This window comes from Vespa mandarinia, chromosome 10, assembly GCF_050613455.1.
Source record: "Vespa mandarinia isolate Hongniang chromosome 10, ASM5061345v1, whole genome shotgun sequence".
In the NCBI taxonomy this organism is placed as follows: Eukaryota; Metazoa; Arthropoda; class Insecta; order Hymenoptera; family Vespidae; genus Vespa; species Vespa mandarinia.
In genome coordinates, this window is record NC_140819.1 from 5,876,670 (window position 1) to 5,902,500 (window position 25,831).

The window sequence follows — 25,831 nt, forward strand, 5'->3', positions numbered from 1 at the left end:
AAAAAGATTTCAGATATGATATTGGACATTGCAATTTAAGCTTTTTCTTATTCTTTTCTTTTTTTTTCTTTTTTCTTTTCCTTTTTTTTTCCTTTTTTTTTTTTGTTTCTTTTTTTTGGTGGACACGAAAGATTTAATTTGACACTAATTTTACATTAGCAAATGAAAAATAATTTCTTACTCCCAATTGCTCATATAAAAATGCTTGAGATATAATAGAATACAAAAAGTGAAAGAACAATTTTCAATATGACATGTACGCAGTAAAAACTCATGTATTTTTTCAAGTATTGTACATTATTCTATAAATATTAGTTATATAAATTATAAATAATAATCGGACTATATACATTATAATAGTAATTATTATTATGATAACATCAAGCGTATATTATACGCAACGTATTATTATTATTATTATTATCATCATTATTATTATTATTATCATTATTACTATTATTAATTATTAATTATTATCATTATAATAAATGATTTTAAATAACGACGAAAAGGTTATTGAATTCTTAGCTTCTGTTATCCTTTTTTTTTATTGAGAATGTTAGAAAAAAATCGAACCAAAGATATTTACTCTACGTCAGTAATTTTGGATTTTTTCAACCGCAAGAATGTACAATGCTTGCTACAGTGTATTATATTCATTAAAGAATAAAACGTATTTATCACCGTTTGCGATTGTGCAAGTCAACGATATTCTACTGTCAACTTGTATTTTATTTATAAAATTTCAATAAGTAAAACAAATTTTTAGTTTATTTACTGTTAATATAATAAAGTGATATTAAAAATTTTTTTAAACTAATAAATCATATTTCTAATTTTAACAATAAAACGACAGTTAAATAATATTCAAAATAAACATTAAATTTAAAAAATATCATGGATTCTTATGGCTGCGGATGTAAAAATGTTATTATTATAGAAGGAATATTTGGAGAAATTTATCCTGGTATATTTTATGAATCTTAAAAGAATAAATATACAAATATTATATACATTTATACATTTATGTACGTATATTGGTTGGTATAGATTTATCATGTTACAAAGGAGAGGATTTGAAATATAATCAAGAATCTTTTGAATCTCTAATCGAAGATAGTAATGAAGGTTTAAATGAATTAAAGCCTATAATTGTTAAATCTTATACCATGATAAATAATAATCGAATGGAAGTTACTGTTATCACATGGGGTGCATCTATTGTATCTCTCAAATGTCCTGATAAATTTGGTCATAGTACAGATATTGTTCTTGGTTTTGATGATTTAAAAAGTACAATACCTAAGATAAAAATATGTTTTATTATTCTTATATTATCTTTCTATTTTATATATTCATTTTATTCATATTCTAAAGAAATATAATTTTCAGGTTACATGAATCCTGTACTTAATCCATTTATCGGATGTGTATTAGGCAGATGTGCAAATCGTATTAGAAATGGTTGTTTTAGTATTAAAGATAAAGATTATGAATTAACTAAGAATGATAATAACCATCATTTACATGGAGGGGTAAAAAGTTATAAGTTTTTATATTTCTATTAAGAAATAATAAAGATGATAAGAAATGCGTCTAGAATTCATTTTAGACAAATGGATTTGGTCGACAAATTTGGAACTCACATATTGATGACTGTTCTGTTGTTATGAGTTATTTAAGCGAAGATGGAGAAGAAGGATATCCAGGTGCAGTTTTAGCTACAGTCAGATTCAAATTAACACCTGATAATAAATTGGAAATACATATGCGTGCAACAACATCTAAATCAACTATAATAAATATGTCACATGGTTCTTTGTTTAATCTTGCTGGACATGTAAGTAATATATATAATTATCATATGTATGTATTATTAAATGTAAAATATATATTTTATAGGATGCTGGTGAAGTAGAATTAAGAAAACATAAAATATTGTTGAACTGTGATCGCTGGACTTTTTCAGATTACTCAGATTCTATACCAACAGGAGCTATCAGAGGAGTAGGTGGAACAATTATGGATCTTCGTATACCAAGACTTTTGGGAGAATATATGGAGAAAGTATTATATTATATATGAAATTATACATATAAACATATTTAAATAATAGCAAAAACAAATAACAAAAAATGATAGAAAATTTATTATAACTATAAAATTATATTTAGAAATACAAGAATATAAATTAAACAAAAACTAAAGAGCCTATACATAGTAGTATTTCATTATACTGTAGGTTCCTCCAGGAGAAGGTTTTGATCACAACTTTTGTGTAACAAAAAATTGGCAATCTGATAGTTCATTCGTTGCTCGGGCATTACATATGAAATCCGGACGGTAAACAAATTGTATTTATAAAGTATAGAACTATATTATATTTATTGTATACATATAGTGTTCTAGAAGTCTACTCAAATCAGCCTGGTCTTCAATTTTATACTGGTGGGCGTTTGTTACAACAATTTACTCCTTCTACATTTGTAACATATGATCATTACGTACATCAACAAAAGGTGAATAATGAAAAATTTTTTTCATGTCATTGAACATTTAAGACAGATATTTAATATTACAATTAAAGGCAGATGAAGATATTATCAATTATTTGAGTACAAATGAAGAAAATAAAGAAAGTGAAGAGGAATTGTTAACACCTGATGTAAAACCACTTCAGTTTCTTACAGGAAAAAAAGGAGCACATTATAAAAAGAATTGTGCTTTTAGCATTCAACCTCAGAATTATCCAAATGCTATTAATTATGTATGTAAATGTTTATATGATGACATTATACTCAATTTTACTATAATGACAAATACATTTTTTATTTTTATTTTTATTTTTATTATTATGATAAAAATATTTTTTTTTTCAGGCACATTTTCCATGTGCAATTCTGTATCCGGGTCAAGTTTATTGTCATGATCTCACATATAAGTTTGGAATACAACTTGCTAATTATATGTAGATATGGAAATATATAACATACAAAAAAATAAATAAATAAAATTAAAATAGGTAAAAAAATATACTCACGTGTATGTAGTATAATAAATTACAATACACTGATAATACATCTAAGTATTTCTTTTTCTTGCAGCAAAAAACTTAGCTACTGCACCTATTGTATTTCCAAATGAATAGCTGACTGTTAATGAGCGCTGAATCCATCGAGGTAGTGCCTGAATCTTGTACCGGTAACGTATATCAACTAATATTACACTTGAATAATCGTTGATGTGACGTACAGCTCGTCCAATACATTGATTTACTGCTTTCATGCAGGAATTATTATAGAAGTTCTGTCCAGCATCTGATTTCTATTTAAAAATATTTTTTAAGCAATGATAACGTGTTTAGAAATTCTATTTAAATATATTTAAAAATTAACTTTAAAATGAAAATTAATACATACAACATTTTCATTTAAATATTTGATCTTTTCTTGTAATTCCATTGATTTAATATTAGGATATGGCATTCCAATAATAATAATACATCTTCCCAAATCATCAGAAAAATTTAATCCTTCACTTAGTTTGCCACCTAAAACAAAATGCATACAGATTGCATATCTATATGTTGATGTTATAACAATTAATTGTGCATAATATAGTATATTATATTACCGATAACGCTAAATAATAATGATCCATTTTGTGGATTTTGCGGAAAATTTATGCTTCGTGCGTATTGTTCTAAAACATCATTAACCTGAAAAAAAAAATATATATATATACATATATATTAAAAAAAATCTATTAATAAACATATACCTGAGATGTTGATTTTGGTTCGCGGAAGATCTGTTTTTTTAAGCGAATTTTATTTATTACACCAGATTTATATAAATGTTCATACACTATATTTTCATAATCATAAGATGGTAAAAATACGACAATACCGGCTGGTATAACATTACAAAAATTTATCAACATTCTTCCTAATTCATCTAACTGCAAATTTTAAAAAATCATAATTTTTAATACTATTTATAGAAAATAATACAAATAACCTGTAAAATCTATTATAGTAGTATACACGTACTAGTTTTGTATTTTGTCTATTTTTAAAATTAAATTCGAATTTTTCACCAGTTGGACCACAGGTAAGGATATTGGATATAATATTTTCTGGAGGTATTACATGATCACAAGAAAATGTTATAATTCGTTCCGGTTTTACGCCAGCTGCCAAAAATAATTGTTCAGTAAATTCAGATACAGGTTCCATGGTTCCACCAGTTAATATTATGGCTCTGGCCTCTGTTACTATCAAAAAATAAAATATCATTAGATTTAATATTATTTATGTTAACAAAAAGAAATATATATACCATATATACATACCAACATCATGAAAGTGAGCTGCTGGATTTAATAAAAGGAATTTTAAAATTCCCTGTTCAGTGGTAGGGCCAGGTATAACAATTATACGCCCATCAGCACAATTATTTTCCAAACATTCTAAAAAGCTAAGAATTAATGTTAATGGACTATTTATTTCATCTTCATTTTGTCTTACTTCTGAGGATATCATATTCTCTTCCTTATTAACATTACTAATTGACTTTAAGAACTGAGTAATGCCAGATTTATTCTTGTTACTTTCTTGTATTTTAATATCATTACCATATTGATCTATGAAACCTCTCAATTTATGAATAAGTTTAGATTTTTTCACAAAACTGATTAAATCAAAGATATTCAATGTATCAATTTCGGTTGTTCTTTCAAATTCCTGTATTGTGTATAATTTTGATGATAAGTCACCATTGATATTATCAGTTAAAAGAGATTTTGTTGTAGCTTCAAAAACAGTTAAAAACTTTTTCAAACAGAAGCTTAATTGATTTAAATGAAGTACGTTTTTAGCATTGAACAAAGCTTGATATCTGAAATAAATCACTTTAATGCATAAATGATAATATATATAAGATGGTATTATATTATAATTTCACAATTATATAAAATACATTTAAGTAGAATATAAAATGTAATACTTTTTCTGATACTGTGACAATTGATTACAAGCATGAAGTATATTTCTTCCTGTAATTGAAGCACTGTACATTCTTTCAATAGCTTCAAGTAAATTATGAGCTTCATCGATTATTAAAATATTTCCTTTTATATTTATTCCTGAGCTAATCCTTGTATTCTTATGTAAAATGGAATTGTACGGTACTAATATTAATTGGCCTTCTTGAATAGATCTTCTTACAGTATAATATGCACAGGTACTAAGTTCTTCTCCTTTTTGTATAATTTCTTCAATATCATGAATATCCGATAATAATTCAGCCATCAATGATTCATGATTTCCTGGTAAAAATGGACAACTGTTTGTTGTTTTTAATTTTTTAATATGTTTTTCTTCTTTACACGTAGTTTTTTTTCTTTGTAATTGTAAGCACCGTTCATTGATAAGATTAATATGTTTCAATTTCTTTACATTTTTGTTAATACAATAATTATGTCTAAAATAAATTAAATTATTTATTTTAATTTATATAATATGATGATTATTAAATACAAAAATTACCTAGAAGCTAATGTAACTACAGCTACATTTTCTGAATAAGGACTTCTCTTTAATTCTTTAACAAATTGAGAGAGTTGTGAATGAGTTCTTGAACAAAAAAAAATTTTTGTATGGAAACTTTGTTGTTCTTCTTCTTCTGCTGAATTTTCTGAATCTGATAATTCATCTACCAGTAATAACTCTTTATCAATTTCATCATTCTGTAGATCTGCTGATACATTATCATCTTTTTCTGTATCAGAAGGCTTGGATTTTAATTTAACATATGCCTTCTTTTCTTTAGTATTCTTCTTTTTAATTCTTTCCTTATATTGTTGCATTTTCTTTTCATATTTAGAAATAGTATCTAATTTAGACTGCAGTTCTCTTTTTTGAAGATTAAATTCCATTTGCTCGGTTTGACATAAAAACCAATCATTGGAGGTAGCTTCAATCATTTTTATCTTATTATCTAAGTCATTAATTTTGGAATTAAGTTCTTCTTTCTGCAATTTTTCATGGTCTATTAGCCATTTTAAGGCACCACAAATGATAGATAATGATTTTCCTGTTCCCGTTGGACTTTCAAATATTCCCAGATTACCATTTTCAATACATTTATATAATTCCTTCATAAATTCTTCTTGTATTTTGTACGGTGTGAAGGGAAATGGAAATACATCTGGAGTTTCCATATTATACGTATATTGTTATTTAAATGCACTTATTAAAAACATATAAATTACATGTACAACTGTAATATTAAAAACTAAAATCTAACACCCACTTCGTTCTATATTATACATTTCAAATATTTATAACTTTTCAATATAAAAATATATTTTAATTTTCTGATATATTCTATTTTATAAGAAGAATGTGGTATTAGTCTACATAAAAGAAAAAAAGAAACAAAAACACAAAGCAAATTTCATACAATTCCCACCAAAAGATAAAAAGAAGCATTTCTATGAAGTTACTAAATAAGATTTTTAGTAATTTCATAGAAAGTTATTTGTTAATATTGACGAATGATATTGACAATAATAAGTGATATCTAATATATGTATATTAATAAAAATTGGTTATATATATCTTTTTTATAATTGATTAATTTATTGCCACAAGCTATATATTTTTAAATAAAAATATGTAAAGGTACAAGTACTATGTTAGTTATTTTGTAATTTCATAATTTGAAAATCGAATGTCATCGATTTCAATTCTCTCGAAATATCTCTAATCGATTGGTCGAAATTTATATACTATAGACATATGACGTTCCTTTTCCTTTCTAAACCGGACAATTTTGTATTAAAGTAACAATGGCTCTTAATTTAACTGTAAAAGTTCATCCCGTAGTTTTATTCCAAATAGTGGATGCTTATGAACGTCGAAAGGCAGAATCTTTACGTGTAATTGGTACATTATTAGGTAAGATTTATTTTTGACGTAGATTAAATTAATTGTCATCATACTCGTGGAAACTTAAAGTAAAGGTTATGTATACATCAATATTGTATGTGAATTATATGTAAATCATTGCAGGAACTTTGGAAAAGGGAGTCGTTGAAGTAACTAATTGTTTCTGTGTACCACATAAGGAATCTGAAAGTCAAGTAGAAGCTGATCTTTCATATGGTGTTGATCTGTATGATTTGAATCACAGGGTCAATGCTCAAGAAAATATTGTTGGTTGGTGGGCAACAGGCAATGAGGTTATTAATATTTCTTTCATTAAAATATATTTATTTAAATTGTGTTAAAGAGAAATGGTATTATAAAGAAATGTTTGTTATTAAAAAAAAAAAAAAATGAAAAAAATGTTTCTTACAGGTTACTACTCATTCGTCTGTTATTCATGAATATTATGTACGAGAATGTAATAATCCAGTTCATTTAACAGTCGACACTACTTTAACAAATACTACAAGGATGGCAATTAAGGCTTATGTATGTGTCCCATTAGGAGTACCAAAAGGAAAACAAGGTTCAATGTTTACACCAGTAAAAGTACAGGTAACAATAGAAATATAAAGCTGTTAATAAAACTAAAATACATTATATTTCAAAGAAATTGTAAGATATTATTATTTTATAATATTTCTATTTTATTTGTAGATTACATGCTACGAACCTGAAATTGTTGGCTTGCAATTGTGTTCAAAGACACAATTGCAATCCCATGTACCAGTACCTGGTGTTAAGGCTGGTGGAGGAATAGAGCCAATGATGGACCTTGCACAAATTGCAGAAGCTAGTTCTAAATTATCCTTGATGCTAGAACAAGTTCTTAATTATGTAGATGATGTTCTTGCTGGAAAGCAACCACCAGACAATCAAGTAAGTGTACTTTTTTATTATTATTATGAAAACAATATTATAAATTTAAATTGTTTTAGGTTGGTCGAGCTCTCTTGGACATGGTACATTCAGTACCAAAGATGAGTAGTGATCAATTTGATGAAATGTTTAACAGCAATGTAAAAGATCTTTTGATGGTAGTTGCATTATCACAATTGATAAAAACACAATTGCAACTTAATGAAAAACTTACATTGCTTACAACATTATAATTTTTAAAACTTACAAATATCCTGTATTAATAAAAAATAGTGATATGAAATTAAAATGATGTTTTTAGATTTTTATATTTTTTGTTCCTTAAGGCATATATTCAAAAAGTAAAATTTTTATACAAATTTTTTAAAGATATATTAAGAAATGTATTTATTTAAAGCTATGTGCTAAAACATTAATACATGAGATATATGTAATATGTTCTAATAAGTTCATATATAAGTTATATTTTATATTATATAAATTAAATTTCACAAGATAATTTCTCTTTGATTATCTATTAAATTAGTCCAATCTGGGACTCTATTTAATTTTAAATAATTTTCTTTTGTTAAGCACCTTGAAGGAAAATCTGCAATACCATATATTGCTCCTCCTAACCAAGCTGTGTAGTTGGGTTTACTTGGAGCTGTATGAAATTTAAATGTTTTTATTTTTAATTTTTCAGAATATAATTCACTCTTCAATAAATATAACAATTCTGCTTTTAAGCGACTTGCAAAACCTTTGGCCATTACTGTACCACCTATTAATAATATATTCTCTGCTAAGGCACGCCTTATGTCTATTGGACACTATAAATAAATATATAAGTAAATAATTATTATGAAAAATAAAATGATAATATAATATCAACTTACCTTAACAATGGCATCCAAAATCATAGTTGGTATACTAAGATTATCATTATCTCTTTCCCACAGCACTTCATAAGCTTTTTCTCTAATCTCTCCCAAAATAGTAACATATTTTATGCTAGGATAATTAACTGCTGGTGGAGGAACAGGAGCATCTTGAGTCCCTAATTTTTTAGATCTTTCCAATGTAGTAACAAAGCATGTTCTCACTTTTATATCTTCAATTATTTCCTCAGTCAAATCATAATCAGGTGAACTATTCTTTAAATATGTTTTTATATTTCTAAAAAAAATTTTCTTATCTTTTTATCTAAACGTTAATAGTAATATGATATGATATTAATTGTAATAGATAACTCACTGATGTATAATATGAGCAGCAAGCGGAAGTGCTTGCCATGCTTTTAAAATTGGTACACCTTCATAAATGGGAATTAATGTTGCCTCTTGATAACCTACATCCAATACTAAGACCGTATCGGTTCCCAATGTACTAATTGTTGCCAAATGTGTTGGTAGAAAAAGTAAAGAGCCAATTTCAAAATGCCGGAACATTACTTTTGCAAGAGTATCTCTGAATTGAGAAGGGGTTAATGAAGATTCTACAATAAGAACTCTTGCATCTTTTGGACTAACCACAACATGCCTATTGTATAAGACAAAAACATTAACATAATTATTTAAATTTGATATATAATACTATAACTTTACCTGAAGAAAAGTAAATGAAGAAATTCAACAAGAAGCTGATACAAATCTTCTACATCTGAATAATCAAAGACTTTTCTCAATTCCTTTGATTCTGTACATTTGACTTCTGTTTTAATTATACCTCTTGGTACCGTTTCACCCGCATAACCAAATCTAATTTGTGTTTTATATCATATTATCAAAAATGTATAAATATATTGTTATATTTAAAGTATTTACTTACTTTGTATATGCACTGCCAATATCAAATATTACCATTTGTTTATCCGAAATATATCTAACACCTTCATATTCACGAGGCATGTTCTTAGTTTTTATTAATAATCAATAAATAAGTATCCAATAAAAAATATTTTAACAATTATAAGAATACATTTACATGAGTTAGATGCAAGTTCTTTCGCAGAACTTTGCATACAATTCTTTTTTATGATATTAAAAATATTGACAGATGACAAGTGTGCCCGAATCAGTGTTGCACTTCTTTTCTGTTTGCACGTGGTAAAAAGTTACTAGATGAATCCTTCAGTTATATCGACAAACAGAAATTTGCAATAGTATATATATATATATATATATAATATAATTGATATATAAGATTATTGTATAAAATATATACCGATATAGATCGTCATTTTTTTTTTTAATAAAATAAACCAATTATAAGAAAAAATTATGACGAATTATATAGACTATCCATAATTTAATATAAAATGATGTATAAGTACATAAATTTGTATTCAAATAGTAATATGTAAAATAATTTACTAAAAATATGTTAATATACAATAAACAAAAAATTAATAATTATGAAATCAAATTATATTAGAAATAATATTTAATAATATTTTATTAAATATAAGAAAAGTATTATAGTAGCTTCTCTTATCAACTATCTTTATTTATTTAATTAAAGTACAGAAAAATATATAAATTTATTAAACAATCATCTCAAGTTCTCTGGCATAATCTATAGCAAGTGTAGCTAAGTCTGCACTTGGTATTGGTTCTTCTGCTTTCTTTTCGTGTGTCGTGTTAAAATAAAAATATCCATCCTTAGCTATATTCCAATTTTTTTTAGTAGCAAAAGCTTTCATATCTTTCTCGCTAGATAAATTAAGCATTCTGGAAGCATCCTTAATAGAAATCTTGTCGAATGCACTTTCCATACATGCTCCAATTTCATCGCGAACAGTATTTAATAATATGTCAATGAAAAAATTGTAACATGCAGCTGGCACATTGCCTTTAGCCAAAAATATTTTGTTATATGAACCCTCCATTAAATATTGTTCTAAACTTAATGGATGTCGAATATAAGGATTCGATTGTATTTGATCAGAAGGCAGAAGCTCTAATTCTGTATGAAATTCTGCTACGCGATTTTGAGATAATAAGAATAACAAATTTAAACCCAAAAGTTGATACTTGTAAGCAGATTCAAGTAACCCAGATTTGTAATCAAAATAATAACATTTCAATTGGGCCATGTATCTTTCAAAAGAAGGTATATCTTCTGCAGATATACTCCACTGAGCACCAATTTCTAATATATCTCCTGTAATTAAAGACATACATTTTAATGATAAACACATCGCCAACAATAGAAAGCATTAAAAATGATATTAAAAAAGAAAAAAAAGAAGAAAAAAAAAAATACATACTAGCTATGAGTAATTCATTTTGGCTCGCCGTACTATTAGATGTAGGTAGGAACATTAAATGCGTGAGGCCTACCTGTATAAATCAAACAATGTAAAAAAAATCTCTTTAGATATACATATATATACAAAAATAATTAAACTAATATACAAAAAAAAAGAAATAAAGAAAATTACTATTCATGTTACAAAGAGGTTATATAGAAAAAAAAAATATATAAAACTTATTAAGTAACGATAATGAAATGTCACCTTTAATTGATTAAGTAATTTGCCACATTTTTTTAAATTACAAGATGGTCTTGTCCACTCTTGTTTTAAATTTTGGTATAAAGAAACAACATCTTTGAGCGCGGCCATGTTCGTTACGGGGAATTAAATGTCATTGGCATAAGTTTCTGCTAAAGTAAATTCTAAATCTTACAATGCGTTCAGCATAGCACTCAAATAAGTTTCTTGTCTTTTGGAACACATGCCTTGACATAAAATTTTATTGAAATTTATATTTGATACAATTTTATCACAATTTATATTTAGTATTTATTTTATATTTATATTTGTTTAAAGATACAATTTTTAATGCAAATACAAAGAAAATAAAGAAAATCCTATAATTATTAAATAAATTGAATGCAATTGGTCCATCATGATAAAATTAGTATTAGTCGAATATATTATTTTTCAACCAATAATATGAAGATAGTATCCAATCGAAGACCAATCAGCAGTCTTTAAGAACAAGAGACGTTGCAACAGAACTAATAAAACGAATAGAAAAAATCGAGTTCAGCGAATATTCAACAGTTGAATATACTCCTTTAACCATCTTTAAGTTCATTGCAATTTCCATGAGTATAAAGATATAATTGTTATTTCTTATTTATTTTATAGTTACATCGCGTGTATATTAACATAGTAAGCTATAAAACTGATACAAAAAAATCATATTGAAAAATAAAGATAATAATAATAATAATAAAAAAAAAGAAATCAAATAGTAGAATCTCAATTAAAGAAGTAGACTCGAGCAGTGTGGTCTTTACCGGCCTTCAACTTCCTGTTCCCTTAACTGGATACAATGGCGTCTGGAGTAAGTTAGATTCATGCAATTTTCAGCTAAAATCATCGACATTAAAATGAATCAATAACTATATATGATAGATAAAACGTGATTATTAACATATGGTAATTTTTATATCTTAATGTTTTTTACAGACATTGTACACGTACCCAGAAAATTTCAGGGCATATAAGGCTCTGATCGCTGCTCAATACTCCGGCACGCAGATTAAAATTGCCGAAGACTTTGTCTTCGGAGAAACTAACAAGACTGAAGCTTTTTTAAAAAAGTTTCCTCTTGGTAAAGTAAGTCAGACCATATGTCATATTATCTTTCCTTTCTGACAGTTGTCCTGTTAATACCTAACCAGCTGCTATATTTCTTAATAGCTGATGTTTTAAGTAGTAAATATAATTAGTATGTTTATTATTCTAACTAAAATTTGTTTATTTTTAGGTACCAGCTTTTGAAACAAGTGACGGAAAATGCATTACAGAAAGTAATGCAATTGCTTACTATGGTAAGTAGAAATATTTTTGATGTTTATATTCCAACATTTTATCCCTTTTTTATTACTATCGCTTTTATAGTTTCTAATGAGCAATTGAGAGGAAAATCTGAACTTGAGCGAACGGAAATCATTCAATGGTTCGGATTCGCAGATTCTGAGATTCTTCCTGCCAGTTGTGCTTGGGTATTTCCATTACTTGGAATAATGCCATACAATAAACAGGTATTAAATGTTTATATATGATTACAAATATATTTATATGTATACATCTTTATAATAATAGTATTGATTTTTGTCCTCCTTCAAAGGCAACAATTGTTGATTCAGATAATTGTTTGTAACAACAGGAGGTAAATAAATATTTGCATGTACTGTAGGTACACAAATATACATGTATATATTTATTTGTATTTGTGTACTTCAAATTGCATACACATAGCTGTTTATATTATAAATTGCTGTTTCTTTTTCTTTTTTTTTTCTTCATTAGATTGCAGAAGTGAATACCTGTAATTTAATAAAAGATTTCATTATTTCAGACTATTGATCTTGCTAGAGAAGATGTTCAGAAAGCTTTAACAGCTTTAAATTCTCATTTACTTACGCGAACGTACTTGGTAGGAGAACGAATAACTTTAGCAGATATTAGTGTAGCTATGACTTTACTCCATTTATATCAATATGTTCTTGATCAAAATCTACGCAAACCGTACCAAAATGTAAATCGATGGTTCCAAACTGTAATTTATCAACCTGAATCTATTGCTGTAATTGGTGCCTTTAAATTGGCTGAGAATACACTTGAATATGATCCTAAGAAGTATGCAGAGACGCAAGGAAAGGTATATAAATTGTCTTAAAAATATTTATTTTTATGATGTTCTTTAAAATTATATATGCATACGTGTGTGTGTGCGTATATATATGTGTATATATATACATATATATATTTATATATACATATATATTATTTTAGTCTTCATCGAAAAAAGAAAAGAAAGAAAAGGAATCCAAAAAAGAATCAAAGGAATCAAAAGAAGCAAAGAATGAGTCGGCAGAAGAACTTGATCTAGCAGATGCAGTTTTAGCTGCAGAACCTAAAACAACAAATCCTTTTGCTTCTTTACCAAAGGGTTCCTTTGATCTTGATGATTTCAAACGATTTTATTCTAACGAAGACGAATCTAAGTCTATACCATACTTCTGGCAAAAGTTTGATCCACAACATTATAGTATCTGGTTGAGTGAATATAAATACAATAATGAATTAACTAAAGTAAGTACATTTATATAATCATAATGCAATGAAGTAACTTTATTTAAATTTATATGTGAGTGTATTAACATATATATATATATATATATATGTATATTTTTGTTTAGGTTTTTATGTCGTGCAATCTTATTACTGGAATGTATCAACGATTAGATAAAATGCGTAAAGCTTCATTTGCTAGTACCTGCTTATTTGGTACAGATAATGATAGCACTATTAGTGGTATATGGGTTTGGCGTGGACAAGAACTTGCTTTTACAGTATGTTTATGCAGTAATTACTAATTAACTTTTATAAAAAAAATTAATGAATGTATTCTTGAAAAATATATGGGTTCTTTTGCAGTTATGTTCAGACTGGCAAGTGGATTATGAATCATATAGTTGGACAAAATTAGATCCATCCGATGAAAAGACAAAGAAATTGGTACATCAATATTTCAGTTGGATTGGTACTGATAAAGAAGGACGTGAATTTAATCAAGGAAAAGTCTTCAAGTAAAATTTAACATTTGCTTACAGATACATAACGCTCCATTCAGAGGCAATAAATGTAAAAACTGACAGAATTTATTAAACTTTATCCCTATAAAGCCTTTAGTCCTATTTCCAGTATATATTTTTTAGCACATGTAATGATTGAGTTTTATCATCTAATATCCCTATAATGTTATTTAAAAAAAAAACATTTTTATGTTATTTCATACATGTACAATGATCAGATTTCAATCAAAAGTTTTACTCAAACTATGACTTCAAAGATTATTTGAATTAAAACATGAAAATATACTGGATACTTGTTTTATTATAATTGCTTTGTGAAAATAAATTCTCCTGTGAATGGAACATAACAAAAGCGTTTCTACTTGTTATTGTATATTTTTTAATCTATATAAAAGTGAATTATATCAGAAAAATGATCATGATATTTTGTTATATCACAATGTTCTCATTGAATCATTATTATAATGAATTTTAATGTTTAATAATTTGTTTGATTTAAATAATGTTTTATAAGATTTTTAATTTGAGCCTATTGGTTGTTTTTATTGAATACTAGACAAGAATTATAAAGCGATGTAAGTTTTTATTTTTGCAAATATACATAAAAGTATTTTGTTGTAACAGTTCCTATGTAATCATATTTACATTATAAATGTTTCAATTTTTATATTCATAATATAAACAAAAATTTACATTGAAAAATTTAGAAACCTTTAGCTAGTAACCACTTTTTAACGCAAGATACATAATCTCCTCTAAACTTAATTTCACCACACATTTCATTTATTCTACTACCAAATGTTTTATTTGTTGTTTCTTTAATATGCTGCTTTAATTCTTTCTCTAATTTCCAAATATCTCCTTGTATTTTACGTATTTGCGTTACTTTTCTCATTCCCCTAAATTTTATTTGTAGATAAATAGGTAGCATATGGTTTTTTGTACGTTGTATGAAATAAGGATGGTCACTGGGTTTTGCTGTTGAATAACATCAAAATTAAAATAATTACCTATTATATCAGATTTATATATGTATATTAGTTATATTAGTTATATAATATACAAAAGTATGCTAACCAGTGGCTGGTTTCCATCCTGAAGGTAAATTTGTATCAGTAGTTTTTGGTTGTGGTATAATCTTATATCTCATTAAACGTTCTACATAGCTCCATTCTACCGGATCATTAGATATATCATAGTCTGTATAATGAGAAGGATCTTTGTATATAGGCGAAGATTTGTAACTACTCCATCTCTTATAAATCTAAGAAAAAGAAAAGAGAAAATTTTTATTAACACTTTGTTTTCTATCAAATTAATACATTTCAATGATATAAGCAATTAAACTTCATGGCGTAAATCTATTAATGAAATAACCACATTTTCTTTTTTATATTCTACAAAAGGTCGATTACTTTTATATACAAATTTAATGAAAATAGATTGAATAGCTTATCAAATGTTCCACAATGCGTTTTGTGGTATTGTATTTAAAAAATAAAATCTTGAAAAGAAGTATGATTAGTGAAAGGTAATTAATAGCAATAAGACATTTTACAATGTTGCAATTTTTGATTATTTCCACTTATTACGTCGTATTAGATTATTAAATAAAAGAAAACTGTTTTAAATGTTTCTAAAGGATCTATGTCGTAATGGAGAAAAATAGAATAGTGTAAAAAAGGCGATAACAGAATAATATCATAGGATAGTGTTAGTAAATTATTGCAAGAAAGTGGATACACGCGCACATTGTAAGAATACGTGAGGCCCTTCGCTATCGCTGTTCTGAGAAAATCACTAACTACAGTTAGACGGTGCGATAAGATAGTTTGGCTTAATTAAAAGTAAAGGCGACATTAAATAAGTACATAAAAACGTAATTGTAAAAATTAGTACCTCGGTGATAGTCGGGGATGCGCACTTCACCGATTGTAGAGCTACGGGACCTTGCAAAATCGCTGGAAAGCACGAGCGTGTGAAAATACGAAGGGCAGCCATTTTGAGCTCGGTAAATAAGGGTCGCTGGCCGCCATTGGTGCGCACGGGCGCGTCTTCCTTTTCGTTCCTCTGCGTTTCACCGTGCTTTCTTTATCGCCTCGCTTTCTTACTCCTATATAAGTTTCGATTCTTGCGAGAAAGTTTCTATTAAATAGGATACGTTCGAGGGCAGAAGATCGGAACATCGAGCATTCGTCGCAAGGTAGAATTTCAATAATATTCTGCGGCTTTAGTTAGCGTGAACGTTGTATAGGATTAGAAGTGCCGCGTTGTTAGCTACTTTATCGAGGATTTTTTCGTTTAATCGGTTTAACATCCTATAAGATTTTTCGATCGTACAGTGAATTTGTGCCTCGTAGAACGTGAAGGGTCAATAAATAACGACGATTGGGAAGCCTATAGGGTTAAATTCTTTGAAATAATGTCATGCGATTAGCTTGAATAGGCTATGGACGTGGGAGAGGTCGCGCATTCGACCGGCAGGTGGCGGTAGCCTCAAAACAGTAGGACAGCGTTCAGACACCCTGCAACGGGACTGTGTTTTTCACGACATTGTTTTTCCCCTTTTCTCACATTAATCACGGATCTCCGACGGCATTTTCGGCCTCAGAGGTGAGTATAATCGTCCACCCGACTTTTTGACCTATCATTTTTCAAAATATTAACTTTATCGTGTCAAGCTAGATCTTAGAAATCTCGAATCGGGGCCGACCTTTTGTTTATTCGTGGCGATTTTTTCGCCACTATTTCTCCCTCGATTTTTATTACTTTGACCACATTCATCGGCAGATTTTCTAGTTCGGAAGTTAATACGCGTTATGCGCTTTCTTTTGAGCCAAGAATTTCATTGACCTGTCCATTATTACGGCAGATATCGTTCGAAATATTTCGGACCTGAGTTCCTTGACGGAGAAGAGGCGCTTCGTGTATCCATGTAAATGCAAAGTTTGTCACGTAATTTTTCTGACCGCCAGGGCCGCATCTACCAACCCTACTTCTCAACCGGTTGCTTACCTATTCGCAGTCAAGACGAATTATGTAGTTTTTCTACTTGGTGTACAATACATTTGTTCCTGCCTTATATTTAAGAGGAAAGGTATTTCTATTCTTTTATTCTATTTTATATATATATATATATATATGTATATATATATATAGACATATATATAATATAATATAACTATATCTCGAATTCTTTCTTCTTTCTCTTTTCTTTCATTCATTAAATCAACATTTCGATCTTGTTTCGATTAAATATATTACACGCGATATGTTATAAATACAAATCGAAATATTAAAAAATTGAAAGTATCTTCGATCTCCTCATAAGATCTGCAATTAACAAATATGATTAATTTACCTCTGGATGCTTATTTATATTTATCTGAATATTTATTTATATATAATTTTTATATACGTATAATTTTAATTATTCAGTTATATTTAATTTTTATTAAATAATTATTTTATTATTTGATTATTTTTTCTATGATTTATAATATAAATGCATAAGTATATTTATAGAGATATATACGTAATAAGATATATAAACGTATAATTCAATGATATATCAAAATTAACGAGAATTAAAATTTTTAATTAATTTATATACTTTCGATATATGAGATTTAGTAGTAGTTAAAATTTTATTAGTCATTAATAAAAAATGAGCAAAGGGTAATTTTTCAGGAGCCCAATGTGGGTGGAAGTGAGATGGCATCCAGAGAAAAACGACCCTTAGCGCCTTCAAAATCAAAACAGAAGGCGAATAATGACTCTGGCTTGCCATCTAATGAGGTCAAAAGTAGAAAAGGCAAGTCTTTGACCAATATAAGGCAACAACAGCTTGCACGTGATATTTTTGAAGCGGTAGCAACGGGCAGTCAACTTCCTGCAAAATTAGAGGCAAGTTTGCCAAGAAAGAAGGTTTTAAAGAACCTCAAACGTAAACAGAAATTAAGAGTAACAAAAACTAATTTCATTAAGACAAAAGTTACCAAAAAAGTAGGAAGTAAAAATTTATGCAGGATAAATTCTGATATCAAGAAAGGTATCAAAGCGAGAAAAGTTAAGTCAATAGAGGAGAAAGTGGAAGAGGAGGAAGAAGAGGAGGAAGAAGAGGAAAAATCTTCTGATATCAATTTAAGAATTACAGAAAATCATATTAACGATCTAGAAAATAGCAAAACTGCTGAAATAACCAACAAAAGTGCCAAGATTAATCTCAGGACCAAGAAAACCAAGTCCTTTACAAGAATTAGTGGCGAGCAGGATAACGAGGATAATTCGGAAAAAGATCAAGACGCTCTTGTTAATTCGAATACAAAAAGTAATACAAAGTATAGTAAGAGGACTAAACCAGGTGATACTGTGGACTCTTCCCCTAGAAGTGCCAAACTTTTAAAAAATACAGGACTGAAAAAGAGTACGATAAAGGAGAAAGAAAATTATACAAAAATCATAGAGGGAGATAAATATCTGAAAGGTAAAAGAGGCACTAAAGATACTGATTCTCTTAATAACATCAAAACTAATTCCGGCGTACATAAATTATCTAAATCTGTCTTAGATAACAAGAGCTCTATTGATCTTACTATCGACGAAGTTATAGCTTCAATGTTGAGTGATTCAGAAGTAGATAATCAGCAAGGTATTGTAGAAAAGGTAGAAGGAAAAATAACTAGGAGTAGGAAAATGTTGGTGGATGAAAATATTATTCCTGAAAGTGAAATAAAGAAGGAACCCGATTGTGATGATAGAATTATGTCGGAAGGAGAATGTGGAGACATTGAACAAGGAAATCATACTCAAACTACAATTCAATTAAGGAAGAGGTCAAATGTTTTGTTAAGCCAAAGGAGTTTAAGAAATGGAAAATTGCGCCAACTTTCGGATACAGTGGCTGCAAATGATGTAGATGTTAAAAGACGACGTAGATTAAATTCAGATGATCCTGCTGCATCTGAAACTTCGACAGAACAGATTTCTGATGGGAATGTAGATATAGAATCCTGTTTTTCTGAATCTAGTGGTAATTACTCTCAAATAACTGCAATAAATAAAGAGGAATGTATAATAAAAGATGATGCCTCTAAGAATTATGCCGAAAGTGAAACTGGTATAGAAATAGAAAACAACAATAATAGTGAGAGAGTAGATAGATTAAGTGAAATAGGACCAACATTACGTTCAAAGACAAAAGCCAGAAGTACGGATAGTGAAACAAAAATAGATGATATCAAAGTTGATGATACACGTGTAGCATCTAAAAATGTAGAACTACCGGAAGAAATAAAGAAAACCAGTAGTTTAGACCAAGTTAGGAAAGACACAATTTTGTCAAAACTCACAGATAGGTCTAAAGGTCGAAGGAATAGTTTAAATATAGATATGAGGAAAACAGTAAATTCTTTTTATGGAACAGAGAAATCTGATGGCAATCCAAAGTCACAAATAGATCAGATGATAGAGAATATAAAATTAACAATTGCAAAATCAATTGAAAGTAAAATATTTGGTCCAGAAAAGAATCTTGGATTGAGTAAAAATTTTGAAATTCCAAAGATTGAGGAAATCATTGCACCGTTAAGTACTGAATCTCAGAAGTTGGGTTTGGAAGAGAATACTGATGAAGATAAACCCAATGCATCTAAGAATGAGAGTAAATCTGAAAGTTCTGAGAACTCAGTACCGAAAGTGGCTGATACTGCCAAAGAGATTGAGAAACTAGTCATGGGTGACATTGAATTGGTTGAAACTCAATCACAAAACACTCAAGATAGGGAGACTCCTAATATTGAAGCAGTCAATAAAATTCACAATTCTCATGAACCCTCACATGCTACAGTTAGTAAAGAAATAAATAAATGTAAAGATATTAAAGAAAGTACTGAACCTGATCAGGATTCAAATATTACATCTAAGATAGAAGAACGAATAGAAGATATTGAAAGTCAATCGGTAGATAATAACAAGAAAATATCTCCTTTATTGAGAAAATCAGGGAATTCAAATGATAAAAATTCTCAAGATAACATTGAAGAGTCTGAAGTTGAAAAGAAATTGGCAACCACATCGGATGAATTATTGCATGATTCTCTTAAGGAATCTGTTATAGAAAAAACTGATGAACATGCAAATGAAGTTACTAATGAGTCTACTACAAATTTATTACCTTCTACAGAAATAAACGAATCAGTAGATGTACAAAGTACAATTATAGAAGTAAATAATGAAATGGATAAGACAAATGTACCTCAAGTAGAAAGTTTAGGTAGTGCTCATTGTTCAGAGGAGTCAGAAACCTTAGAAAGTATTTATTCTGATGTTGAAAGATTAGTGAAAGGGGATGAACTAACAGGTTTATCCGATACGGTAGAGAATATAGAAGCAACAGGTGAAGATGTAAAATTAAATGATACATGTAATAATATTGCTGAAGATGAAGAAAGTTCTCTTGTTGAAATGGATGAACATTCTACATCAAAATTTACTACTAATAAAGTAGAAGAAGCACTGACTGGTCAAGATATAGATCATTTATCAAATGAAATTAACAAGCAAGACAAAGTTCATAATATCAATGAGAATGTTGAGGTACCTACTGTTTCCTCTGAATCAATGCAAAATCAGAAACATGACAGAAACAATTCTCATGCAACGCCAGCCATAAATAGTGACTTAAATTCAATATGCACCTCCACCAAATCTCCAGTATGTATTTCAAAGGAAATAAATGATTCTATCAAGGATGCTAATCACGATAAAGAAGATAATAAACATCAAAATTTTGATACATTAGTAGCCTCAAATGAAAATACCGTCGATAAGAAAGTAGATAATTCACTGAATACAGTTGTTGATGAAAAAGGTAATAAATTAACATCAGAAAAAAGTACAGATGAACCCAAAGTTACAAATGAAGAAAATAAAAGAGTTTTAAGGGTTCGTGATAAACAAAAGAAAGTAGAGAAAAGACCAACTTCTTGTAACAGAGAACATGAAAATACATCAAAATCTAGTACAGGAAGTGATTGCCAAACAACAGAAGAATTGAATGGACAAAATGATAATAAACAAAATTTTGAACAGAAAGCTAGTACTGAAACTATCTGTAACACTCCTGAAACAGACATATCTCAAAATAGCACCATGGAGTTTGAAACTAGTGATGTTTCCGAGCCTCATACTCGTACTAGACGTGGTAGAGAAGTGAAAAAACGTAAGGAAGATCAGCAGTTAAATAATACGTTGAAAAATAAACGAACCAAACGAGATATCAGAAAGTCTGACCAACAAAAGGAAGAAACATTGCTTGACAATGAAGTCGCCAAGATAAATGAAAACAACAGATCATTCCTTAATGATTATGACAATCTTGCTAAATGTTCTGATAGTTTTAGAGGTTTCTCTGAAGGTGGCCGTGATAGCTTAGACAAAATTCAAAATAACAATGACAATTTACGTAGTAAATCAGAAAATGATTTAGTAATTCCAAATGAACCAAATAGAACAGAAAAAGAAGGACGACTTTCGAGTCATATCGCAGACAATGATTTATCAAAAGAAGGAAGTAATATGAATTTGTTGGATGATTGTAAATCTATTAAAATGGGAGAAACTTCTTCTCAAAAAGATTTAGATGAGACATCTACTTCGGATGAATCATCTAGTAGTGTTAATATTACTGCGAAAATTTTAGAAACGCCGGAGGATAAAGCTAAAAAAGAATCTATTTTGAGATTATTGGGTTTGGAATCGTTGGAAAAAGCTGCAGAGAGATTAAATCATCAGAAAGCGAGGAAGGAACAATATACAGGTACATTGAAAACTGTGATTCGTGTACAGAAGGAAAAAGAAAAAGACAAAAAACGATCGAGATCTCCTTTGAAAATGGTTTTGAAGCAAGGACGCACCGACGGGGAAGGAGATTCGCCTGAATTTTACACCATACAAAAGGAGGTAAGACGGATTTCGTAAAATTCGATAATAATATTTAATAAAAAGAACGTGATTATTTAATAAAAGTAACGCGAGGCATACAGAACTTGTCATTATTGACTTTTTTCTTGTTTTTTGTTTTATTTTCAGTTTGGAACCAGTGGTTTGGGAGATAGCAGCTCTGGTGCGAACCGAAAGTTCACTACTAACCACAGACACTCTTGCGGTAATCCTGGTTGTGGGCATAACTACATTGTTAATCGATCCTTTTCCTTCATTGCTTTTTCAATATTTTTATATTTTCTTCTATCCTGCATAAAGTGTTATTATTTAGCAGATTAGACACAAAGGATTGCTTAATTATTACATTTAACACCAAATTTGCATTTATAAGTGCAAACTATAATTAAAACATTTATTATGTAATGCTTGGCAATTCCTTTTTGTAAATCTCTATAATTTACCTGAAAAATAGTTGTGTATCTCGAGCAATTATGCATGTTATTTTTTTGCTACTGCTTCAAATTCTTAAAAAAAAAAAAGAAAAAAAAAAGAAAAAAAAAAGAGAGAAACAAAAAACAAAGGATGATGTTCTCTAACTACTTGTATTTTGCTCTACGGCTGAGTATTTCGAATAGTTCATTCGTAATCCCACCAAAACCTGCTTAAAAAATCAACGAATCGATTATGTTCACATTGTTATATTAATCATTATATCATTATATATAACAGATGAAGATAACGAAGAAGCTCCGCCGAAGGATCGTCAGTCTCTTGTCATTCCTGAGAAATCATCTTCTTTTTCTATTCATCCAGGACGATTATGTGCGGACGTATGTTGTTATTGTTTTGGAAAATTTGGTTCTTTGGATACACCTATGCACTTGGCACAAATGAAATCGGATGAAAGACGAAAGAAGATATTGAATATAGAAAGACACCTTACCAAGGATTCTTGTCTGTGTGACGCGTGTTATCGTCATGTAGATAGAAAGGTATCTATAAAGAATGATTATAATTAACAGAGCAATTGATTCTGACGTTATCTTTAATTAATCGACATTATTATTATTATTTATTTATTTATTTATTTATTTATTTATTTATTTATTTATTTATTTATTTATAGGCGAACACTAGTCCAACGAACATGCAAACAAAGCCACAAAAGCAACATCGTCAATTGATGGTATCGAAATGTTCAGCCCGTGATTGTAGAGATCCAGCACGTCATCATGTTAAGCGACGTTGGTTACTTAAAATTAAGGCTGGACTTCAAAATCAGGTATTGATTATTTTTCTTTTCTTTTGATAAAAATCAGTAGATTTAATACATTTCTCATGAAAATTAACAATGAACGATTGTATCGGTTATCGGTTAAATAATGACTTAACTTTAATTACATGCGTATGTTTCATTTAGATAATAAAATGCATTACAGGTTGATATTGATTGGGAATCGAGTCAACACACGTCTATGTCATTCTGTGTCATTCATTACGGTAAAATCGAAAGGTTTTTGACCTGTGCACTTTGTAATCGGAGATTGGCTAGAAATCATACGCATCAGTTATCAAACGCTGAAACTATAGAATTAAATCAACGACTCTCACAACAGGCGATACCTGTTTCACTTGCTGCGGGCACTTTTGTTTGCAAGTTGTGTCGGTATTTCACACAGTTGCAAATTAAATACAAGGATCCTGAAAATATGAATATGAATCATAGATCTTTCTTTAAGAGCTATCGAAAAAGGTACGTCGTAATCGTTTTATTTTATATGATCGATTTACGTTATCGAAGATCTTTTGAAAAATTCTACAAACGTGTGATATTCTAGGATCTTACATTATCACGATATTGAGGTACTCGAGAATGAGGACGATGATTCTAATAGTCAATCGAAAGACAAGGATAAACGTAAAAAGGCTAAATGTACACCGGCTAAGAATGGCAGTTCGAAATCGCCAGACGTCACGGCAAATTCAGCCTCGGATAAGTCGACCCCCGAATCTATTAAAAATGAGGGTACAAATTCTGAACCGGACAATGACAATCGTTCTGTTAAAATTAATACGAACGATCCCATTCCTACAGACGTTCAATTCATTGGCGTTGAGGGTACCGTAGAAAAATTGAAGAAAAGAAAAATACTCGAAGTGAATAATTATACGTCAGACGGTACGACAACGCCTTGCGATGGTTCGAACGAAGTCGTAGAGATTCTTGCTATGGACAAGGAAGTAACTTTAACGAAGTTACCGAAAAGGGCAAGAACGAACAACGACATAACCCCTGTCGTACAACGACTCGGAGCTAATCCATCTATAAGCGTCCGTACTCTTTTCCCAGGCGAAGAAGAAATGAATCTTCATGCCAACATAGAGTTTACCAATGTCCGTGAGATAACGCCTCAGGGTTGGGAAAAATGTGCGACGATGATTCAATATGACAGAGACACGAAACTTTTATGGCAAGAATTACAAAGACCATACGGTAATCAAAGTTCTTTCCTGAGACATTTAATACTTTTGGAAAAGTATTATAGGGCAGGAGATTTGATATTGGCGCCTAACGCATCGCGTAATGCGATAAATTATTCTACGTCGGTTCAAAACAGATTGATATCGTACGAGGGCCCTGAAAAAATGGACGAACCGATAATGGAACCGATATCCTCCGAATTTAATAATTCTCGTCGTTTGAGCGGAGGATACGTACTCGAAAGGGACAGACTCTCGTTACCTACAGGAAGTTGTAATGCGAAGTCACCGGCGATACAATTAACGGCAAAGGGAAGTCCACCGCGTGTTCTCAAATTAAATCCGGGTGTATCAATTATAAAAAAACCGCCTCCTAGTTTGCAGCGACTTAATTTACCGTCTACCAGTTCGGCCAATGGAAATATCAAACGTAAAGATAACTCGAAATTGCCGATGTCCTCCGGCGGTAAAGTGTTCCAGTTAAGCGAACCGGATTTTAAACGGCTGCAACATCTTAAGAAACAGAAACAAATGTTTAGTGAGAAACAGTGCGTAAGTCCTACGGGTGTATCGGGTAATCCAAATTCACCGCCGAATTTCAAATCTACGACGACGCAATATCAAAAAGCACAGCTGGCCGCTCAAACCCAATTCCAAAAGCACTTGAGAATGCAACAGGAAATGTTGAATCGTCAAAGTAGAGGTGATTTCGAGCCGCTTATATGTGACATACGTTTGTCGAATGAGAACAGTCCTACCCAAAATCTATTACATAATCTTAATCTGCCAAAGTCTATACAAGTGACTACAAAGCCATCTAATCCAATTCCAATTTTGCCAAAAATTCCAAAGTCATTGACGGTAATACCACAAACTGTAACGAGACCAACCGAGAAATGAAAGCCGAGAAAGCGGGGGAAAAGTAAGTAAATATAAACG

At 29.4% G+C, this 25,831-nt stretch overlaps 8 protein-coding genes across 18 annotated transcripts in view; 4 read left to right on the plus strand and 4 right to left on the minus strand.

Moving 5' to 3' along the window:
• The first annotated feature begins 511 nt into the window (after positions 1-511).
• Positions 512-3,239, plus strand: LOC118446323 (galactose mutarotase). Of its 2 annotated transcripts, XM_035876825.2 has the most exons (10): positions 512-967; positions 1,051-1,293; positions 1,393-1,535; positions 1,613-1,840; positions 1,903-2,067; positions 2,243-2,343; positions 2,402-2,519; positions 2,588-2,767; positions 2,880-3,022; positions 3,105-3,239. In XM_035876825.2, the coding sequence occupies exons 1-9, from the start codon at positions 898-900 to the stop codon at positions 2,970-2,972; spliced, it is 1,341 nt and encodes a 446-aa protein (XP_035732718.1). In that variant the 5' UTR covers positions 512-897; the 3' UTR covers positions 2,973-3,022; positions 3,105-3,239. The 2 variants fall into 2 exon arrangements, with proteins under 2 accessions (XP_035732718.1, XP_085515937.1); XM_085659811.1 differs by lacking the exons at positions 2,880-3,022; positions 3,105-3,239 and having other exon boundaries at positions 2,592-2,699.
• LOC118446321 (ATP-dependent DNA helicase DDX11) lies at positions 2,336-6,412 on the minus strand. Of its 5 annotated transcripts, none has more exons than XM_085659807.1 (9): positions 5,549-6,412; positions 5,007-5,483; positions 4,354-4,898; positions 4,052-4,275; positions 3,781-3,960; positions 3,634-3,718; positions 3,420-3,550; positions 3,041-3,324; positions 2,336-2,478 (listed from the first exon to the last, which is right to left on the minus strand). In XM_085659807.1, the coding sequence occupies exons 1-8, from the start codon at positions 6,220-6,222 to the stop codon at positions 3,082-3,084; spliced, it is 2,559 nt and encodes an 852-aa protein (XP_085515933.1). In that variant the 5' UTR covers positions 6,223-6,412; the 3' UTR covers positions 2,336-2,478; positions 3,041-3,081. The 5 variants fall into 5 exon arrangements, with proteins under 5 accessions (XP_085515933.1, XP_035732717.1, XP_085515934.1 ...); XM_035876824.2 differs by lacking the exon at positions 2,336-2,478 and adding an exon at positions 2,762-2,958 and having other exon boundaries at positions 3,126-3,324; XM_085659808.1 differs by lacking the exon at positions 2,336-2,478 and adding an exon at positions 2,919-2,958.
• A 389-nt stretch (positions 6,413-6,801) lies between these two features.
• eIF3f1 (eukaryotic translation initiation factor 3 subunit f1) lies at positions 6,802-8,178 on the plus strand. Its single transcript, XM_035876830.2, has 5 exons — positions 6,802-6,961; positions 7,076-7,245; positions 7,364-7,546; positions 7,649-7,870; positions 7,930-8,178. The coding sequence occupies exons 1-5, from the start codon at positions 6,853-6,855 to the stop codon at positions 8,101-8,103; spliced, it is 858 nt and encodes a 285-aa protein (XP_035732723.1). The 5' UTR covers positions 6,802-6,852; the 3' UTR covers positions 8,104-8,178.
• Positions 8,179-8,274: 96 nt separating this feature from the next.
• On the minus strand, positions 8,275-9,956 carry Arp10 (Actin-related protein 10). The gene is made up of 5 exons (XM_035876829.2): positions 9,680-9,956; positions 9,457-9,609; positions 9,107-9,391; positions 8,749-9,028; positions 8,275-8,682 (listed from the first exon to the last, which is right to left on the minus strand). Exons 1-5 carry the CDS (start codon positions 9,757-9,759, stop codon positions 8,359-8,361), a joined length of 1,122 nt encoding a protein of 373 aa, XP_035732722.2. The 5' UTR covers positions 9,760-9,956; the 3' UTR covers positions 8,275-8,358.
• Positions 9,957-10,341: 385 nt separating this feature from the next.
• On the minus strand, positions 10,342-11,528 carry Rpn12 (regulatory particle non-ATPase 12). 2 transcript variants are annotated; one of them, XM_035876831.2, is made up of 3 exons: positions 11,370-11,528; positions 11,121-11,193; positions 10,342-11,014 (listed from the first exon to the last, which is right to left on the minus strand). In XM_035876831.2, the coding sequence occupies exons 1-3, from the start codon at positions 11,475-11,477 to the stop codon at positions 10,395-10,397; spliced, it is 801 nt and encodes a 266-aa protein (XP_035732724.1). In that variant the 5' UTR covers positions 11,478-11,528; the 3' UTR covers positions 10,342-10,394. The 2 variants fall into 2 exon arrangements, with proteins under 2 accessions (XP_035732724.1, XP_085515807.1); XM_085659681.1 differs by having other exon boundaries at positions 11,121-11,224; positions 11,370-11,498.
• Positions 11,529-11,972: 444 nt separating this feature from the next.
• Positions 11,973-15,715, plus strand: eEF1gamma (elongation factor 1-gamma). 2 transcript variants are annotated; one of them, XM_035876826.2, is made up of 8 exons: positions 11,973-12,207; positions 12,333-12,482; positions 12,634-12,697; positions 12,768-12,910; positions 13,213-13,530; positions 13,665-13,964; positions 14,072-14,224; positions 14,310-15,715. In XM_035876826.2, exons 1-8 carry the CDS (start codon positions 12,196-12,198, stop codon positions 14,463-14,465), a joined length of 1,296 nt encoding a protein of 431 aa, XP_035732719.1. In that variant the 5' UTR covers positions 11,973-12,195; the 3' UTR covers positions 14,466-15,715. The 2 variants fall into 2 exon arrangements, with proteins under 2 accessions (XP_035732719.1, XP_035732721.1); XM_035876828.2 differs by having other exon boundaries at positions 11,978-12,207; positions 13,228-13,530.
• On the minus strand, positions 15,031-16,503 carry mRpL49 (mitochondrial ribosomal protein L49). The gene is made up of 3 exons (XM_035876832.2): positions 16,367-16,503; positions 15,545-15,731; positions 15,031-15,445 (listed from the first exon to the last, which is right to left on the minus strand). Exons 1-3 carry the CDS (start codon positions 16,466-16,468, stop codon positions 15,171-15,173), a joined length of 564 nt encoding a protein of 187 aa, XP_035732725.1. The 5' UTR covers positions 16,469-16,503; the 3' UTR covers positions 15,031-15,170.
• A 27-nt stretch (positions 16,504-16,530) lies between these two features.
• Positions 16,531-25,831, plus strand: part of east (enhanced adult sensory threshold) — a 22,210-nt gene continuing 12,909 nt past the window's right edge. Inside the window, exons 1-8 of one of the 4 annotated variants that reach the window (XM_035876821.2) lie at positions 16,531-16,670; positions 17,443-17,564; positions 18,158-22,429; positions 22,559-22,634; positions 23,141-23,403; positions 23,538-23,693; positions 23,851-24,164; positions 24,250-25,831. The exon at positions 24,250-25,831 is cut by the window's right edge and continues 2,030 nt beyond it. In XM_035876821.2, the coding sequence (XP_035732714.1) occupies positions 18,182-22,429; positions 22,559-22,634; positions 23,141-23,403; positions 23,538-23,693; positions 23,851-24,164; positions 24,250-25,792 (6,600 nt within the window). In that variant the 5' untranslated portion in view covers positions 16,531-16,670; positions 17,443-17,564; positions 18,158-18,181 and the 3' untranslated portion in view covers positions 25,793-25,831. Of the gene's footprint in view, positions 16,671-16,843; positions 17,081-17,339; positions 17,565-18,157; positions 22,430-22,558; positions 22,635-23,140; positions 23,404-23,537; positions 23,694-23,850; positions 24,165-24,249 lie in introns of those variants that run through there. The other 3 variants (XM_035876820.2, XM_085659742.1, XM_085659741.1) reach the window with 3 other exon arrangements.

Excerpts from the sequence above, each read along its gene's own strand:
- Arp10 (XM_035876829.2), bottom strand. The coding sequence starts at position 9,759 with ATGCCTCGTGAATATGAAGGTGTTAGATATATTTCGGATAAACAAATG. Across the intron at positions 9,392-9,456 it reads CTTCATTTACTTTTCTTCAG|GCATGTTGTGGTTAGTCCAA; the intron begins GTAAAGTTATAG and ends CTTATACAATAG. Across the intron at positions 8,683-8,748 it reads TTTTGGATGCCATTGTTAAG|TGTCCAATAGACATAAGGCG; the intron begins GTAAGTTGATAT and ends ATTTATTTATAG.
- eIF3f1 (XM_035876830.2), top strand. The coding sequence starts at position 6,853 with ATGGCTCTTAATTTAACTGTAAAAGTTCATCCCGTAGTTTTATTCCAA. Across the intron at positions 6,962-7,075 it reads TGTAATTGGTACATTATTAG|GAACTTTGGAAAAGGGAGTC; the intron begins GTAAGATTTATT and ends AAATCATTGCAG. Across the intron at positions 7,246-7,363 it reads GGTGGGCAACAGGCAATGAG|GTTACTACTCATTCGTCTGT; the intron begins GTTATTAATATT and ends TGTTTCTTACAG.
- LOC118446323 (XM_035876825.2), top strand. The coding sequence starts at position 898 with ATGGATTCTTATGGCTGCGGATGTAAAAATGTTATTATTATAGAAGGA. Across the intron at positions 1,536-1,612 it reads ACCATCATTTACATGGAGGG|ACAAATGGATTTGGTCGACA; the intron begins GTAAAAAGTTAT and ends AATTCATTTTAG. Across the intron at positions 2,344-2,401 it reads TTACATATGAAATCCGGACG|TGTTCTAGAAGTCTACTCAA; the intron begins GTAAACAAATTG and ends GTATACATATAG.
- eEF1gamma (XM_035876826.2), top strand. Across the intron at positions 12,483-12,633 it reads AAAAGTTTCCTCTTGGTAAA|GTACCAGCTTTTGAAACAAG; the intron begins GTAAGTCAGACC and ends GTTTATTTTTAG. Across the intron at positions 14,225-14,309 it reads GACAAGAACTTGCTTTTACA|TTATGTTCAGACTGGCAAGT; the intron begins GTATGTTTATGC and ends GTTCTTTTGCAG.
- mRpL49 (XM_035876832.2), bottom strand. The coding sequence starts at position 16,468 with ATGGCTGCCCTTCGTATTTTCACACGCTCGTGCTTTCCAGCGATTTTG. Across the intron at positions 15,732-16,366 it reads CATCCCCGACTATCACCGAG|ATTTATAAGAGATGGAGTAG; the intron begins GTACTAATTTTT and ends TCTTTTTCTTAG. Across the intron at positions 15,446-15,544 it reads AGGATGGAAACCAGCCACTG|CAAAACCCAGTGACCATCCT; the intron begins GTTAGCATACTT and ends GTTATTCAACAG.
- Rpn12 (XM_035876831.2), bottom strand. The coding sequence starts at position 11,477 with ATGGCCGCGCTCAAAGATGTTGTTTCTTTATACCAAAATTTAAAACAA. Across the intron at positions 11,194-11,369 it reads AATTACTTAATCAATTAAAG|GTAGGCCTCACGCATTTAAT; the intron begins GTGACATTTCAT and ends TGATTTATACAG. Across the intron at positions 11,015-11,120 it reads AAATGAATTACTCATAGCTA|GAGATATATTAGAAATTGGT; the intron begins GTATGTATTTTT and ends CTTTAATTACAG.
- LOC118446321 (XM_085659807.1), bottom strand. The coding sequence starts at position 6,222 with ATGGAAACTCCAGATGTATTTCCATTTCCCTTCACACCGTACAAAATA. Across the intron at positions 3,551-3,633 it reads ATTATTATTTAGCGTTATCG|GTGGCAAACTAAGTGAAGGA; the intron begins GTAATATAATAT and ends ATTTTGTTTTAG. Across the intron at positions 3,325-3,419 it reads AATATTTAAATGAAAATGTT|AAATCAGATGCTGGACAGAA; the intron begins GTATGTATTAAT and ends ATTTTTAAATAG.